Source organism: Bombus vosnesenskii, unplaced genomic scaffold (assembly GCF_011952255.1).
Source record: "Bombus vosnesenskii isolate JDL3184/JDL3185 unplaced genomic scaffold, Bvos_JDL3184-5_v1.1 scf7180000013263, whole genome shotgun sequence".
In the NCBI taxonomy this organism is placed as follows: domain Eukaryota; kingdom Metazoa; phylum Arthropoda; class Insecta; order Hymenoptera; family Apidae; genus Bombus; species Bombus vosnesenskii.
Window position 1 is genome coordinate 7814762 of NW_022882923.1, and position 13692 is coordinate 7828453.

Here is a 13692-nt window from a genome sequence, read left to right on the forward strand (position 1 = left end):
GTGGTTGCCTTCGGTTAAATTGCACTCGCTTTCTTGATTCCATGAATATGGTGTTGTTTCCTTAGTTTCGAGCAGACATGGAAAATTACATCTTAAGATTACACTCTGTGTTAAGACAGGTTTTCTACGAAATAGTGAAATGAGAAATTAAATACTGTATTGAAAATTAGAAAATAATGCTACATAGAAATAAAATAGTACTTCAAAGAATTGATAGATTTCGTTAATAAAATGAAACAAAATAAATCATTAATTCACTCACTACGAATTGATGGTATTGATTTAAATCAATGAATGCAGAGCTACAACCGATTAACGGTACAACTGCTATAAATTAAGAGCATAACTACTTTGAATTAATGGGAGAATGTGGTTATAGATTATTGGTATAACTGTTAGGTATTAATGGAGTAATTGTTTTAGATTAATGGCTCAAATGTTATAAATTGATGGCTCAGATGATATAAATTAATGGTTTAAATGTTATAAATTAATGGCTAAATGTATAAAATAACGGTTTAGAAGTTACACATCAGTGGCCTAAACGTTATAAATTAATACCTTAAATGTTATAAATTAATAGCATAAATGTATACAATAACAGTTTAAATGTTGTAAATTAATGGCCTAGACGTTATAAATTAATAGCTTAAATGTTATAAATTAATAGTTTAATGTTGCAAATTAATAGCTTAAATGTTATAAATTAATAGTTTAAAAGTTACAAATTAATGGCTTAAATGTTATAAATTAATAGCATAAATGTATACAATAACAGTTTAAATGTTGTAAATTAATGGCCTAGACGTTATAAATTAATAGCTTAAATGTTATAAATTAATAGTTTAAATGTTGTATATTAATAGCTTAAATGTTATAAATTAATAGTTTAAAAGTTACAAATTAATGGCTTAAATGTTATAAATTAATAGCATAAATGTATACAATAACAGTTTAAATGTTGTAAATTAATGACTTAAATGATATAAATTAATAGCTTAAATGTTATAAATTATTAGTTTAAATATTGTAAATTAGTAGCTTGGATGTTGCAGATTAATAGCTTAAAAGTTAGAAATTAATGGCATACACGTTAAAAGTTAATAGCTTAAATGTTATAAATTAATAGCATAAATGTATACAATAACAGTTTAAATGTTGTAAATTAATGGCCTAGACGTTATAAATTAATAGCTTAATGTTGCAAATTAATAGCTTAAAAGTTATAAATTAATAGTTTAAAAGTTACAAATTAATGGCTTAAATGTTATAAATTAATAGCTTAAATGTTATAAATTAATAGCATAAATGTATACAATAACAGTTTAAATGTTATAAATTAATGGCCTAGGCGTTATAAATTAATAGCTTAAATGTTATAAATTAATAGTTTAAATGTTGTAAATTAATAGCTTAAATGTTATAAATTAATAGTTTAAAAGTTACAAATTAATGGCTTAAATGTTATAAATTAATATCTTAAATTTTATAAATTAATAGCATAAATGTATACAATAACAGTTTAAATGTTGTAAATTAATGGCTTAGATGTTGTAAATTAATAGCCTAAATGATATAAATTAATAGTTTAAATATTGTAAATTAGTAGCTTGGATGTTGTAGATTAATAGCTTAAATGTAATAAATTAATAGCATAAATGTTATAAGTTAATAGTTTTGTCGTTATAAATTAATTCCTTAAATGTTATAAATTAATGGCTTAAATGTTATAAATTAATAACTTAAGTGTTATAAATTAATGGTTTAGACGTTGTAAATTGCTAGTTGCAATGTTGTTATTTGATATTTTTTGTTTTATTTACCTTATATTTAAATTCTTCTTCGATGTTCACTCTCCGGAATTTCAGGCACAAAAGAGCTCGCGCGCGACTTCCGTGTTCCTTATATACCTTGACAAGATGCCGGTTTGTTAATCAAACGGTAACGATATTTTCACATAGCAGGGAACGGTTTTTCCATTATAACAAAATCAAATTGAACGATTTCTTCATTTTTATCTTAAATTGGCATCTTTAAAGATTTAATACAACATCCATTTTCATAATTTTAATAGTTTCTGCAAACTAAGATTAAATTCACACTTCTTTAATACTAGTTTTCGACTATCACTTAGTTTGAACAGAATTCTCTTAGAGGCTTTTGGTGGTCCAAACTGGACTGGTGCGTAGTTCTTAGCTTGGCATCCTTTTCCAAAGATTAATCAACTGATTAATTTTTGGAAAAGGATGCCAATTACCAGGTCTCACCACGAGGAGGTGACTACGCACGAGACCCGCCCATGAGTTATTTAACATTATGCATCGGTCTCGACATTCAACCTACTGGCAAGAATGTCGAGTTCTGACTCTACTTCATGGGCCTGCGTAAAGAGATAGTTATTTCGTAGCCTAACCGCGAAACACCTATCTCCTACGCAGCAGTTACACGAATCTTTACAAACGTAAAACAACATACATAACACACCATCTATCTCCCACACATCGATTACATCGATCAGTACAATAATTCGCAACCCTATTGGCCGCATTCGGTATCAAAGACACATTTGTCTAACTTGGAACGAAAGAAACAATATGAGGCTACTACGAAAAGGGAGCCCCAACAATCAGACGATGGAAGAAAAACCGCGGCGCGCCCGGAACGAACGAAATCACGATCTCTCGAAAGAACTAACAAACCTACATAACGTACCCCCGTGCACCGGATAACCCTAAGATTCAGCGGAAAGCCCAAACATTGACCTTCGCCCGATTCCTGTCACGTCGTCTGGATCTTATCACGGTCGATGGCACCGACCGATGATACTAGCGATCCAGCAAATAGGCCTGCGATTTAACACACTCCAACTGAACAAATGAAGGCCCGGGGAGGGACCGCTGAACAGGATTACGAAGGCAAGGCCCCAACTGAACAGTGGGGTCCACCCCCGCGGGTTCGTCACTTGAACAGGATTACGGAGGACGTGAAATGCAGGTCTCTGCCCGAGTACCGAAGTACCAATCGGACAGTATCGCGGATCGCAGGTATCACCGGTGCGATGACAACTCCCGTGATTCGAGGCAAACGACGAGCAGTCGTCGAGTAGTCATCAAGACAGAGGTGTGCTTGGGGCGACTTACGAATCTAAAGAGTTGCCCAGTGCACGTTGACCCGCACGTACCCGGAATACGCGCGAGCGAGTACGTCACGCTACGGTTTGAAAGAACTGAGCGACCGTGAACCGATAAATCGTGGGAACAATTTTTCCAATGTGGTAACCGAGGGCATCACGAGAGACGAGATTTTTATTTTTCGTTTCAAGATAGATAAGTATCTTTATACAGAATGAGCTTACAATGCACATAACATAGGTATCTATCTTAAGATTAATTAAGACTAAAACGCTCGCATCCCACGGTGTCCCGCGATGGCCCACGGTGTCCCGCGATGTCCCACGATGTCCCACGGCGCCCCCGCGGGGGGGTCTTAGTCCGGTCTAGATCACCAAAACTATTTTGGATGATCAAGACCAGACTATATTGAAGTAGTTTTTAGCTTGATATCGTTTCTCAAATAATAATACTAATATTCAAAAGAGTACTTGGTGTATTATTATTTGGGAAACGATACCAATTACCGGGACCCACCACGAGGAGGTAACTACGCTCGGGTCCCATTTACATAAACAGTTTTTAAGCATTGGAAGCAGAGATGTAAAATTATTTTATAATAAAGCGACATTGATAGCGGCAATATTGTTTTGCCCGGAGTTTATTTGTTCTTACATTACTTGCAATCTAACGGTCTTGATACTCCGAGGCAAAACAACAACATGATTTGAAATGTTCTCTGACTTATGTCCAGCTACAGAGAAGATGTGGTTGCCTTCGGTTAAATTGCACTCGCTTTCTTGATTCCATGAATATGGTGTTGTTTCCTTAGTTTCGAGCAGACATGGAAAATTACATCTTAAGATTACACTCTGTGTTAAGACAGGTTTTCTACGAAATAGTGAAATGAGAAATTAAATACTGTATTGAAAATTAAAAAATAATGCTACATAGAAATAAAATAGTACTTCAAAGAATTGATAGATTTCGTTAATAAAATGAAACAAAATAAATCATTAATTCACTCACTACGAATTGATGGTATTGATTTAAATCAATGAATGCAGAGCTACAACCGATTAACGGTACAACTGCTATAAATTAAGAGCATAACTACTTTGAATTAATGGGAGAATGTGGTTATAGATTATTGGTATAACTGTTAGGTATTAATGGAGTAATTGTTTTAGGTTAATGCCTCAAATGTTATAAATTGATGGCTCAGATGATATAAATTAATGGTTTAAATGTTATAAATTAATGGCTAAATGTATAAAATAACGGTTTAGAAGTTACACATCAGTGGCCTAGACGTTATAAATTAATACCTTAAATGTTATAAATTAATAGCATAAATGTATACAATAACAGTTTAAATGTTGTAAATTAATGGCCTAGACGTTATAAATTAATAGCTTAAATGTTATAAATTAATAGTTTAATGTTGCAAATTAATAGCTTAAATGTTATAAATTAATAGTTTAAAAGTTACAAATTAATGGCTTAAATGTTATAAATTAATAGCATAAATGTATACAATAACAGTTTAAATGTTGTAAATTAATGGCCTAGACGTTATAAATTAATAGTTTAAATGTTGTATATTAATAGCTTAAATGTTATAAATTAATAGTTTAAAAGTTAGAAATTAATGGCTTAAATGTTATAAATTAATAGCATAAATGTATACAATAACAGTTTAAATGTTGTAAATTAATGACTTAAATGATATAAATTAATAGCTTAAATGTTATAAATTATTAGTTTAAATATTGTAAATTAGTAGCTTGGATGTTGCAGATTAATAGCTTAAAAGTTAGAAATTAATGGCATACACGTTAAAAGTTAATAGCTTAAATGTTATAAATTAATAGCATAAATGTATACAATAACAGTTTAAATGTTGTAAATTAATGGCCTAGACGTTATAAATTAATAGCTTAAATGTTATAAATTAATAGTTTAAATGTTGTATATTAATAGCTTAAATGTTATAAATTAATAGCTTAAATGTTATAAATTAATAGTTTTGGCGTTATAAATTAATTCCTTAAATGTTATAAATTAATGGCTTAAATGTTATAAATTAATAACTTAAGTGTTGTAAATTAATGGTTTAGACGTTGTAAATCGCTAGTTGCAATGTTGTTATTCTATATTTTTTTTTATTTACCTTATATTTAAATTCTTCTTCGATGCTCACTCTCCGGAATTTCGGGCACAAAAGAGCTCTCGCGCGACTTCCGTGTTCCTTATATACCTTGACAAAATGCCGGTTTGTTAATCAAACGGTAACGATTTTTTGACATAGCAGAAGACGGTATTTCCATTATAACAAAACCAAATTGAACGATTTCTTAATTTTTATCGTAAATTGGCTTCTTTAACGATTTAATACGATATCCATTTTTATCATTTTAATAGTTTCTGCAAACTAAGACTAAATTCACACTTCGTTTAATACTAGTTTTCGACTATCAATTAGTTTGGACAAAAAGGAGAAACGAAGCCTAACGGCAATCGATAACGTTACTGTGAAATAAGTTAAGCTATTAAATAATCAGACGGATAAAATTTATATTAAGCGTTATATTATATTATCGATATTCGTTCATTTACTCGTGCTAATTAAAAAATAAAATGTTCCTGTTTCTTGAATAACACCTACATCAGTGATCGCGATATTTAAAATTCTTATTTATTGCTTATTTAAAAGTCATATACCTTTTTAATTCCTCTCAAGTTAAACGAGTAAATTTACTCGTCATAGTTGTAACATAAAATGGCTTTATTTCTTCAATACCGCCTGCATCGCTGTACGTGATACAGTTATTAATTACGTAGCGAATAATATGAACTCATTGGCTGTAATCGCGGTTAGGTATTTCTTCGTTAAATCTATCGATGTATTAGGCTATTAGTGGTATTAGTTAGTATTTATTGATTCCTCGAAGAAATATCAAATTCTACGAAAATTAACTAAATGATTTTATTCAATTAGTATTCGTCAATGTTTGTCATATTCAGCAAGCTTCTTTTATAATAGATTATACCACTGTATATTATATTTGCCTATAGCTCTTTTTTTCTAATTCATTGATTTTATTATTAGTCTCGTTGGTTTTTCCCGTGAGTATCTGTTGTACGTACATCTCCATTATGCTCAGATTTTTAACATCATCGGATAACTATCTTTTTTATAAAATAGTTCGTACAACCGGATTTCATGGGTGTGAATTTTCGTAGGAAGGTATAAAATGATTCGATTTATTGTAGCTGGTCTTTTTTTTAATAAAAATTTATTTCATATTATTCCTGGCAAATCACATGGCGCGATTAATAACTATGATACACGTTCAGTATGGACTCCAGCTTGCTGCGATTAGGCCATTGAGAAATTAAACGAAAGACGGAGAAAGAGTAACGATCATTCTCGAATCTGGCGAAAGTCTGACGAAAGCCATCTTTATCTTCATCTCAAATTGACTAGTTTCCATTCTCATTCTAAGACGAGTATCGCAGAGAGGTTCGAAAAATGATTTTTTGTTGGAAAGTCAGATTTTATTCAATTTTCATTTCTCCAATTTCTACGGAGATTTTCGTTCTTTCAGAATTTTCTTCTTATTTAACGAGTGCCTTGACGAAGGATTTCTACAGTACCAGGGCATCATTGGGCTTTTGCACGCTTAGACTTGATATGACAGATTTTAGCTTATTTTTTTGTAATAATAAGTTACAGGTGCTTGGATAGATCTCTTTCTCAATCGAAGTCCTTTAATGTCTCGATGAAAGAAATTTTATATTTTAACGTTTCAATATTTTAATGATGCAATAGTATAATATTTTAATATGAAGGGGGAAATGGTTCGTATACGATTTTATATTTTTAATCGGCAAAAATGAAGTTGAAAGGGTAGAAAAGCTATTGAAAAAATTTTGGATATCATTGAAGCATCTGCAGGTCGATCTTAATTCGATCTATCGAACGATGGCCCGCGGTCGGTTCGATCGTAACGTTGATTAACATTTATGAACGGCTGGACCCGCTAGCAACATCAAAATACAATTTCTTTTGCCAAAAGGAAACATTGGATTATAGGCTCGCCCTATCAACTCAAGATCAACTTCAATTGACGACTAATTAGACTCTTTGAAAAGTTTCACATCCCTCACGATCACGACAGACATTGCGCACGACGATTAAATCGTTTCGAAGTTTTTCTTTATACAGAACCAAACCCGCGACCGATGAGTTCGCGGTAGGAAACGATAACAAGAAAGGCTCGCCGCAGGAAATCCCCGACTCTAAACCCGCGAGCAAGGAGGTTGGAGCGGAGGAAGCGATGGAAGCCATGAACTTAGGGGATTAAGAAGATGCGCATCCTCCAGACCAATCTGGGACGGTCAAGACGGGCACAAGACCTGCTCTTTCAAACCATCCTGGCGAGCACGATGGCCTTAGCGGTGGTGGCGGAGTCATACAGAGTCCTGGACGCTCCGAACTGGACCGGAGATATAGATGGCTGTCACCTGGACATCAGCGCCGGCGGCGTCCGCCCACGGGGATCCACTGGAACGCGGCAACGGATACGTAGCGGTCGAATGGGCAGGAATGGTGGTAGTGGACGTGTATGTGTCGCCCAACAGCGTATCGATTATGAATTTAATTTTCATGGAAATTTGGTAACGTTTAATTTATCTTAATTAAGACAGCCATAATATAAACGATTCTATCGTTCTTTTTATTCGAACATGGATAACATTTGATATACGATTTATATTTAATATTAAATATTAATAGATTACTTTAATTTTGCGTATTGCTTAAATACGAGTGCGTAGATTAATATTTATTAGCGTTGCGCATCAAATTTCGGGAATAATAATAATAATAGTAATAAAGGAATAATCGTGAAACTAGAGGGAGAAATACGTCTGTCCTTGTCGCACAATATAACTTTCCTTGTCTAACAGGAGTTGAGATACCTTCTCGTACATTCTATTCTCCTTGTTGTTTTCCCGCAGTTCCGGCCGTCTGTCATATCTATCACAAAATCCAAAATATTGCCTTACGTATTACCTATTAACATTTTATACTCTCTTTTCATTCCTTTCTCACTTATGTCAACTTCCAAGAGTCTAACGTCTACAACTTTTTACATATTTTACAATCTTAATTCATCATAATTTACGACATCTTTATTACACACCTCGTCTCCTCATCTCACCTTATACTTTCACGCTTTCATCATTATCTGCTTTACGCAGAACGCTTTGCATTACTAAACATTCTTATTTACACATCTCATTTGCGCATTCACGCGTTATTCGAATATTCGAAGGAGCGTTTGCTCCTAACATGGACCGTCTTTTCGGTATATCAAGCAAATTTATACCAGAAAGGAAATAAACGTAGATACGCACAGATACACGTCGCAGTCCAATTCTTGGCTAAATTTCGCCCATAAGCGTTGGTCATCTCTCTACTTACTCATCTCTGCTTGTAGGGAGTAGGGAATGATTGCATATCGTGTCTATTCAATTCTTAGTCAATGATAAAAGCCAGACAAATAAGGTTAAATGTTCATATTATACTGTGCAATGTATAAATAGTAAACAGATTAGCAGCAGATTGTCTTTATATTTTGTGAACATAAAATAATATACGATCTATTCATACATTGCATATATTATCTATATATTATAATAATAACTCGTGATTTTTTAAAATATCAATATGAGGCCACAAGTAATTGACACGAAAACTAATTCTCACGCATCCGGGGAAGCTGATGAATGCCTTTTCGAATATTTACACGCTGAGATAGTTAATTATACTCTGAGTAAATCATGTAAAAATAAGGTAATTATGCACAATACCATAAATTTTACATAATTCAAGAATTTTGCACTACGTGATATTATATAGGTATTTCTCCCTATTTTTTTTTTTTTTTTTTATATCCCTTATATCCTTTATTATTTTATATATATTTGACTAGCATTTTTTGTTTAAATACGGTAAAATAGTTTGACTCTTTCTTAAAACATTATTTTTACAACTATCTTTTAAACTCTCACTAGTTGAGCAGTATACAAAGAAATATGTCAATCCTATAAATGTACGATTAATACATTTTTTATCACTTGTTATGATAATATATTTTTAGATTTTTAAATCCTACGATAAAGCATTAGTCACTCAGTGAAAGAGAAACTACAAATGTCTTATTATGTTTTGTAATTATCAATTTATAAATACATCAAATTTACGAATTTTGATATCAAATGTTAAAACTCTCATTTTAATATTCAATTTTGTTGGATCAAATCCTGATACTTTGATATTAAAATTTAAATATTATAAAAACGTTATAACTTGTACGATAATATCTACATAATATCTAATGTATAAAGGAAGGGGAAGAAGAGCTGTCTCGACTAGAATGGATGGGATTCAGTGTTGGCTACAGAATCATTGAACGATTGACGAGGGAATGGAATCGATTTAAAGATGAATTGGATATGATAAAATTTATTTGTACTGATTTTTGGTCTGGTCTTTATCATAAACAAATTGATAATTTAAGGACAAATCACCATGGTGTATATGTATTACAAGACAACTCATTTCGGTTATTGAATAAAGTAGGTACTAATAGTAATAAACAATATCTTCAGGAAAGTCCTCGTTTATTGACATTTACTTGTGGACTTTTAAGAGGAAGTTTAGCTAATCTCGGAATTATTAGTACCGTTAATGCAGAAATTTCTACGTTACCAAGTTGTAAATTTCATGTACAAGTTCAAAGAATTTAATGCTCGTAAATACAATGCAAAATCATGTTCAATAAAAGTTAATACATATTACAAAATAATATCTAACGACTAGGTTTTTCATAAAAATCAGAGAATCAGAATATAACGTTTCGTCTAGTTGTAACAACAGGTAGTGCGTTAAAACGTACATTTGATTGAAATTTCATAAACCATATATTTTAATGCAAGATAATTTTTATAAGGATTTATTTATTAAAAGTATATATATATATATATATATATATATTTTTTTTTTTTTTTTCTACAAATATGTAAAATTGATCATATGATAAGTTTCACATTTTTTTCAAAATGAGTACCTATATACCTTAAATGTATTGTATAATGTTTAATTTAAATGCATAAAATAACCGGAGATGCTAGTTATAAGTATCCAAGTATATACATCCAATTTTACAGCTACAGAGTATAATAAAAGTAAAAATTATGAAAAACATAATTATAATGAAACAAACGAGTAAGATACATCTTAAAAGTAGTTTAACAATTGTATGTTAATGTTTAAGACCTGATACATCGAATGATTATTAGATGTTGTATCCATTATTTTTAGTAATAAAATTCAAAATATGAAATTGGTTTATGACTCCAACAAAAGCATCATCGCGTTCATCATCTAAAATTACCGCATACGGTTCTTTTTCAAGAATCCGTGATAAATATCCAAGAGATGCTGAATACTTAACTGTAACATATTGTTTAACCATAGTCTTTTCTACAAAGTCTGTATAGTTTACTGCACCAGATATTATGTTTGACAAAATTCTATTCAAACTAATAACACCTTTTATATGTGTATCATTATCGCTAATAAGCAGTAGTTGTATATCTGTATTTTTAATCATTTGAACAGCTTCTTGACATGTTACTGTATTTTCCTTCAACAAAGGTTGTTTATCAAAAGATAAATTTGAAACTTTCATATTCCACCACCACTTATTTGTTTCAATTTGACATGTAGCTTGCTGCAATTTATTCAATGATACATCATTTTAATTTCTAATAAAACAGTACAGTATTTGTATAGATTGATATTATGTATAATTTACCAAAAATCCTCTAGCTTCCATCCAGTGGTTGGATACAAATTTAGTTAAATAATTTCGTATTCCATCGGGTAAAACAATAACTATACGTTTTCCTTCGGGAATATCTTTAGCTATCTTTAGGGCAGCTATAAGCGCAGAGCCGCTGCTACCACCACATAGTAAACCTTCTTCACGTATAAGCATTCTAGCAGCATTTAATGATTCGTAATCCTCGGTTTTTACCCATTTATCGATTACGTTACGATCTAACACTGTAGGTACAAAATCATAGCTAAAAACAATTTCATCGATCATCCAAAATACAAAAAAAAAGATACTGTATCTTGATATAACGGAAAAGGATGTTATACCCACCCAATTCCTTCTACTTCGTAAAAGCCAACTTCTGAATCTTGCGATTCAGGATCTAAAATACTTCCTTTGGGGTCTACGGCAATGATCTTTATATCTGGCGATAATTCTTTCAGTTTTCGCGCAATACCTGAAACAGTACCACCAGTGCCTGCACCAGCTACTACATAATCTAATTTCCCCTCACATTGTTTCCAAATTTCAGTTGCAGTTTGATCATAATGAACCAATGGATTTCCAGGATTAGTATACTGAGCGATATAATAAATAAATAGAAAATAATAAAGTTGTACGATATTCAATAATATACAAAAGCGTGTACGCATATATGTGACATTACCTGATCAAGAATAATACTATTTGGTATCTCTGTCTGTAACTTTTGTGCAACGCTGATATGAGCTTCTGGACTATCCCAACTTGCTTCTGTTGGGGTTCGAACAATTTCAGCACCAAGTGCACAAAGTGTTGACGCTTTCTCATCAGACATTTTCTCCGGCATAACAATAATGCATCTATATCCCCTAACTGCAGCAACCATTGCTAAACCAATTCCAGTATTACCACTTGTAGGTTCGATGATGGTATATCCTGGCTTTAGCAAGCCTTTCTCTTCTGCATCCTGCACCATCCTATATGCGATTCTGTCTTTCACAGAACCACCAGGATTAAGAAATTCACATTTTACATCTAAAAGTAAACTAATATTTAATTATATCAAATTTCCAAATTACGTATTGAATAAACAAAACTAATACTAACACATTTCACATTTAATCCCATAAGATTTTGGGATGTTATTCAATTTTATAAGTGGAGTTTGTCCAATAGTAGTTAAAATATCAGGAAGTATCTTGGTACGGTCGCCATTTCTGAAATAAAAATCATATTAATAATATAAATAAAAATCAACATTGAAATTTAAAAAAAGGAAAGAAAGCTTCATATAAAATATAAACACTTACATAACAAAGTAAATAAGCATACTATACAAATATTAAGAATAACGGTATTATATTTGATTTAAAATCTTCCAAGTATTTCTTATTTTTAAAGAATAGGCTAAGTATAATAAGAAAGACAAAAAGAATTATTTATTTGAATTTTTGAACCAAAACTTTTACAGTTGTCTTTTAGATCTTTGAAATAAATATTTTCTACTATCTCAAATGATTATAATATGTTATTGATTTACGAAATTCAACTTTCTATAACTAAAATTTAATTAAAAAAACAAATTTTTGTAATAAATTATAGTCTCTTTACTCTAATTTTTAAGTACTTATTATGCCAATTTCGAAAGTAATAATCTTATAATCATGGATCATTCGATGCTAGTCTAACAATATATTATAACGATGGACAAATATATATGAATAAAATTTAAAGAATATATGTACACACAGATGTGTTCAACTTTTAAGTCACGTAACTACGTAGTTGTAAGAAGTTAAATAGAAAACATACATACGGATGTGTGTTTCTTCTACTATACAATGTTATCTAAATCAAGAATTCTGAAATTTATTCACAGAAAAATATAACCTACATTAATAGAAAAAATAAAATGAAACGGTTATATAATTATGTAATTATTATATGTATAATGGGCTTAATCAACGATATGGTTGTAGATTGTAATTTTTATGTTATAATTACATCTTTATTATACCGCAAGATATTATTTTTATTAGACCTTCTATCTTTTCGCTGAGTACGACAATGATGTATCTATGACAATAATTTCCTATTAATACGATTAATACTTCTAATCTTTTTCTTTTTTGGTTAATACTTTTGTTATAAACTTACTCCATTCTACATGTATGTGGTGAATTTGTTGCGTTTAACTCCCATGTGCAGCTACTAGATCGATTAGGCTTCTTAAATTCCATGATCAAGATTCAAATTACACTTTAGTTTCTTGAATAAAAAAATAAAAATAATCTTCAAACTCGATACAACCAAACAACTTAAATATTATATGTACAAGACTTTTTAACTAATATGTATCAAGATTAATAAAAACGATGATGCTTGCGATGAATGCTACATCATGTGCTTCATCTAATCATCTATCATCTAAGTGTTGCAACAACTGCTTATTGAACATTATTGGATATCTTTTTGTAATCATGATTTTTTATTTCGTTTTTTTTTACTAATAACGTACTCGCTATTACAAGTGAAATGCAATTACTAAAGTATAAAAATAAGATATACATATATATATACAAACGCGCGCGTGTGTGTATGTGTGTGTGCGTGTGTGCGTGTGTGCGTGCGTGCGTGCGTGCGTGTGTACATATAAACGCACGTATATACACCTATACGTAATCAAT

At 31.1% G+C, this 13692-nt stretch overlaps 2 protein-coding genes across 3 annotated transcripts; one reads left to right on the forward strand and one right to left on the reverse strand.

Annotated features, from left to right (window-relative positions):
* Positions 1-8640: 8640 nt before the first annotated feature.
* On the forward strand, positions 8641-10043 carry LOC117231484 (trafficking protein particle complex subunit 6b). Its single transcript, XM_033489968.1, has 2 exons — positions 8641-8973; positions 9528-10043. The coding sequence occupies exons 1-2, from the start codon at positions 8848-8850 to the stop codon at positions 9927-9929; spliced, it is 528 nt and encodes a 175-aa protein (XP_033345859.1). The 5' UTR covers positions 8641-8847; the 3' UTR covers positions 9930-10043.
* Positions 10044-10347: 304 nt separating this feature from the next.
* Positions 10348-13483, reverse strand: LOC117231499 (cystathionine beta-synthase). 2 transcript variants are annotated; one of them, XM_033490004.1, is made up of 6 exons: positions 13163-13483; positions 12113-12222; positions 11691-12040; positions 11354-11601; positions 11000-11270; positions 10348-10915 (listed from the first exon to the last, which is right to left on the reverse strand). In XM_033490004.1, the coding sequence occupies exons 1-6, from the start codon at positions 13243-13245 to the stop codon at positions 10478-10480; spliced, it is 1500 nt and encodes a 499-aa protein (XP_033345895.1). In that variant the 5' UTR covers positions 13246-13483; the 3' UTR covers positions 10348-10477. The 2 variants fall into 2 exon arrangements, with proteins under 2 accessions (XP_033345895.1, XP_033345901.1); XM_033490010.1 differs by lacking the exon at positions 13163-13483 and adding an exon at positions 12617-12639.
* Positions 13484-13692: the final 209 nt, after the last annotated feature.

Bases quoted from the DNA above. Each gene is read 5' to 3' on its own strand.
- LOC117231484 (XM_033489968.1), top strand. From the start codon at position 8,848: ATGAGGCCACAAGTAATTGACACGAAAACTAATTCTCACGCATCCGGG. The intron at 8,974-9,527 runs GTAATTATGCAC...TAATGTATAAAG, and splicing joins GTAAATCATGTAAAAATAAG to GAAGGGGAAGAAGAGCTGTC.
- LOC117231499 (XM_033490004.1), bottom strand. From the start codon at position 13,245: ATGGAATTTAAGAAGCCTAATCGATCTAGTAGCTGCACATGGGAGTTA. The intron at 12,041-12,112 runs GTTAGTATTAGT...GTTTACTTTTAG, and splicing joins TGGGATTAAATGTGAAATGT to ATGTAAAATGTGAATTTCTT. The intron at 10,916-10,999 runs GTAAATTATACA...AATAAATTGCAG, and splicing joins TGGAAGCTAGAGGATTTTTG to CAAGCTACATGTCAAATTGA.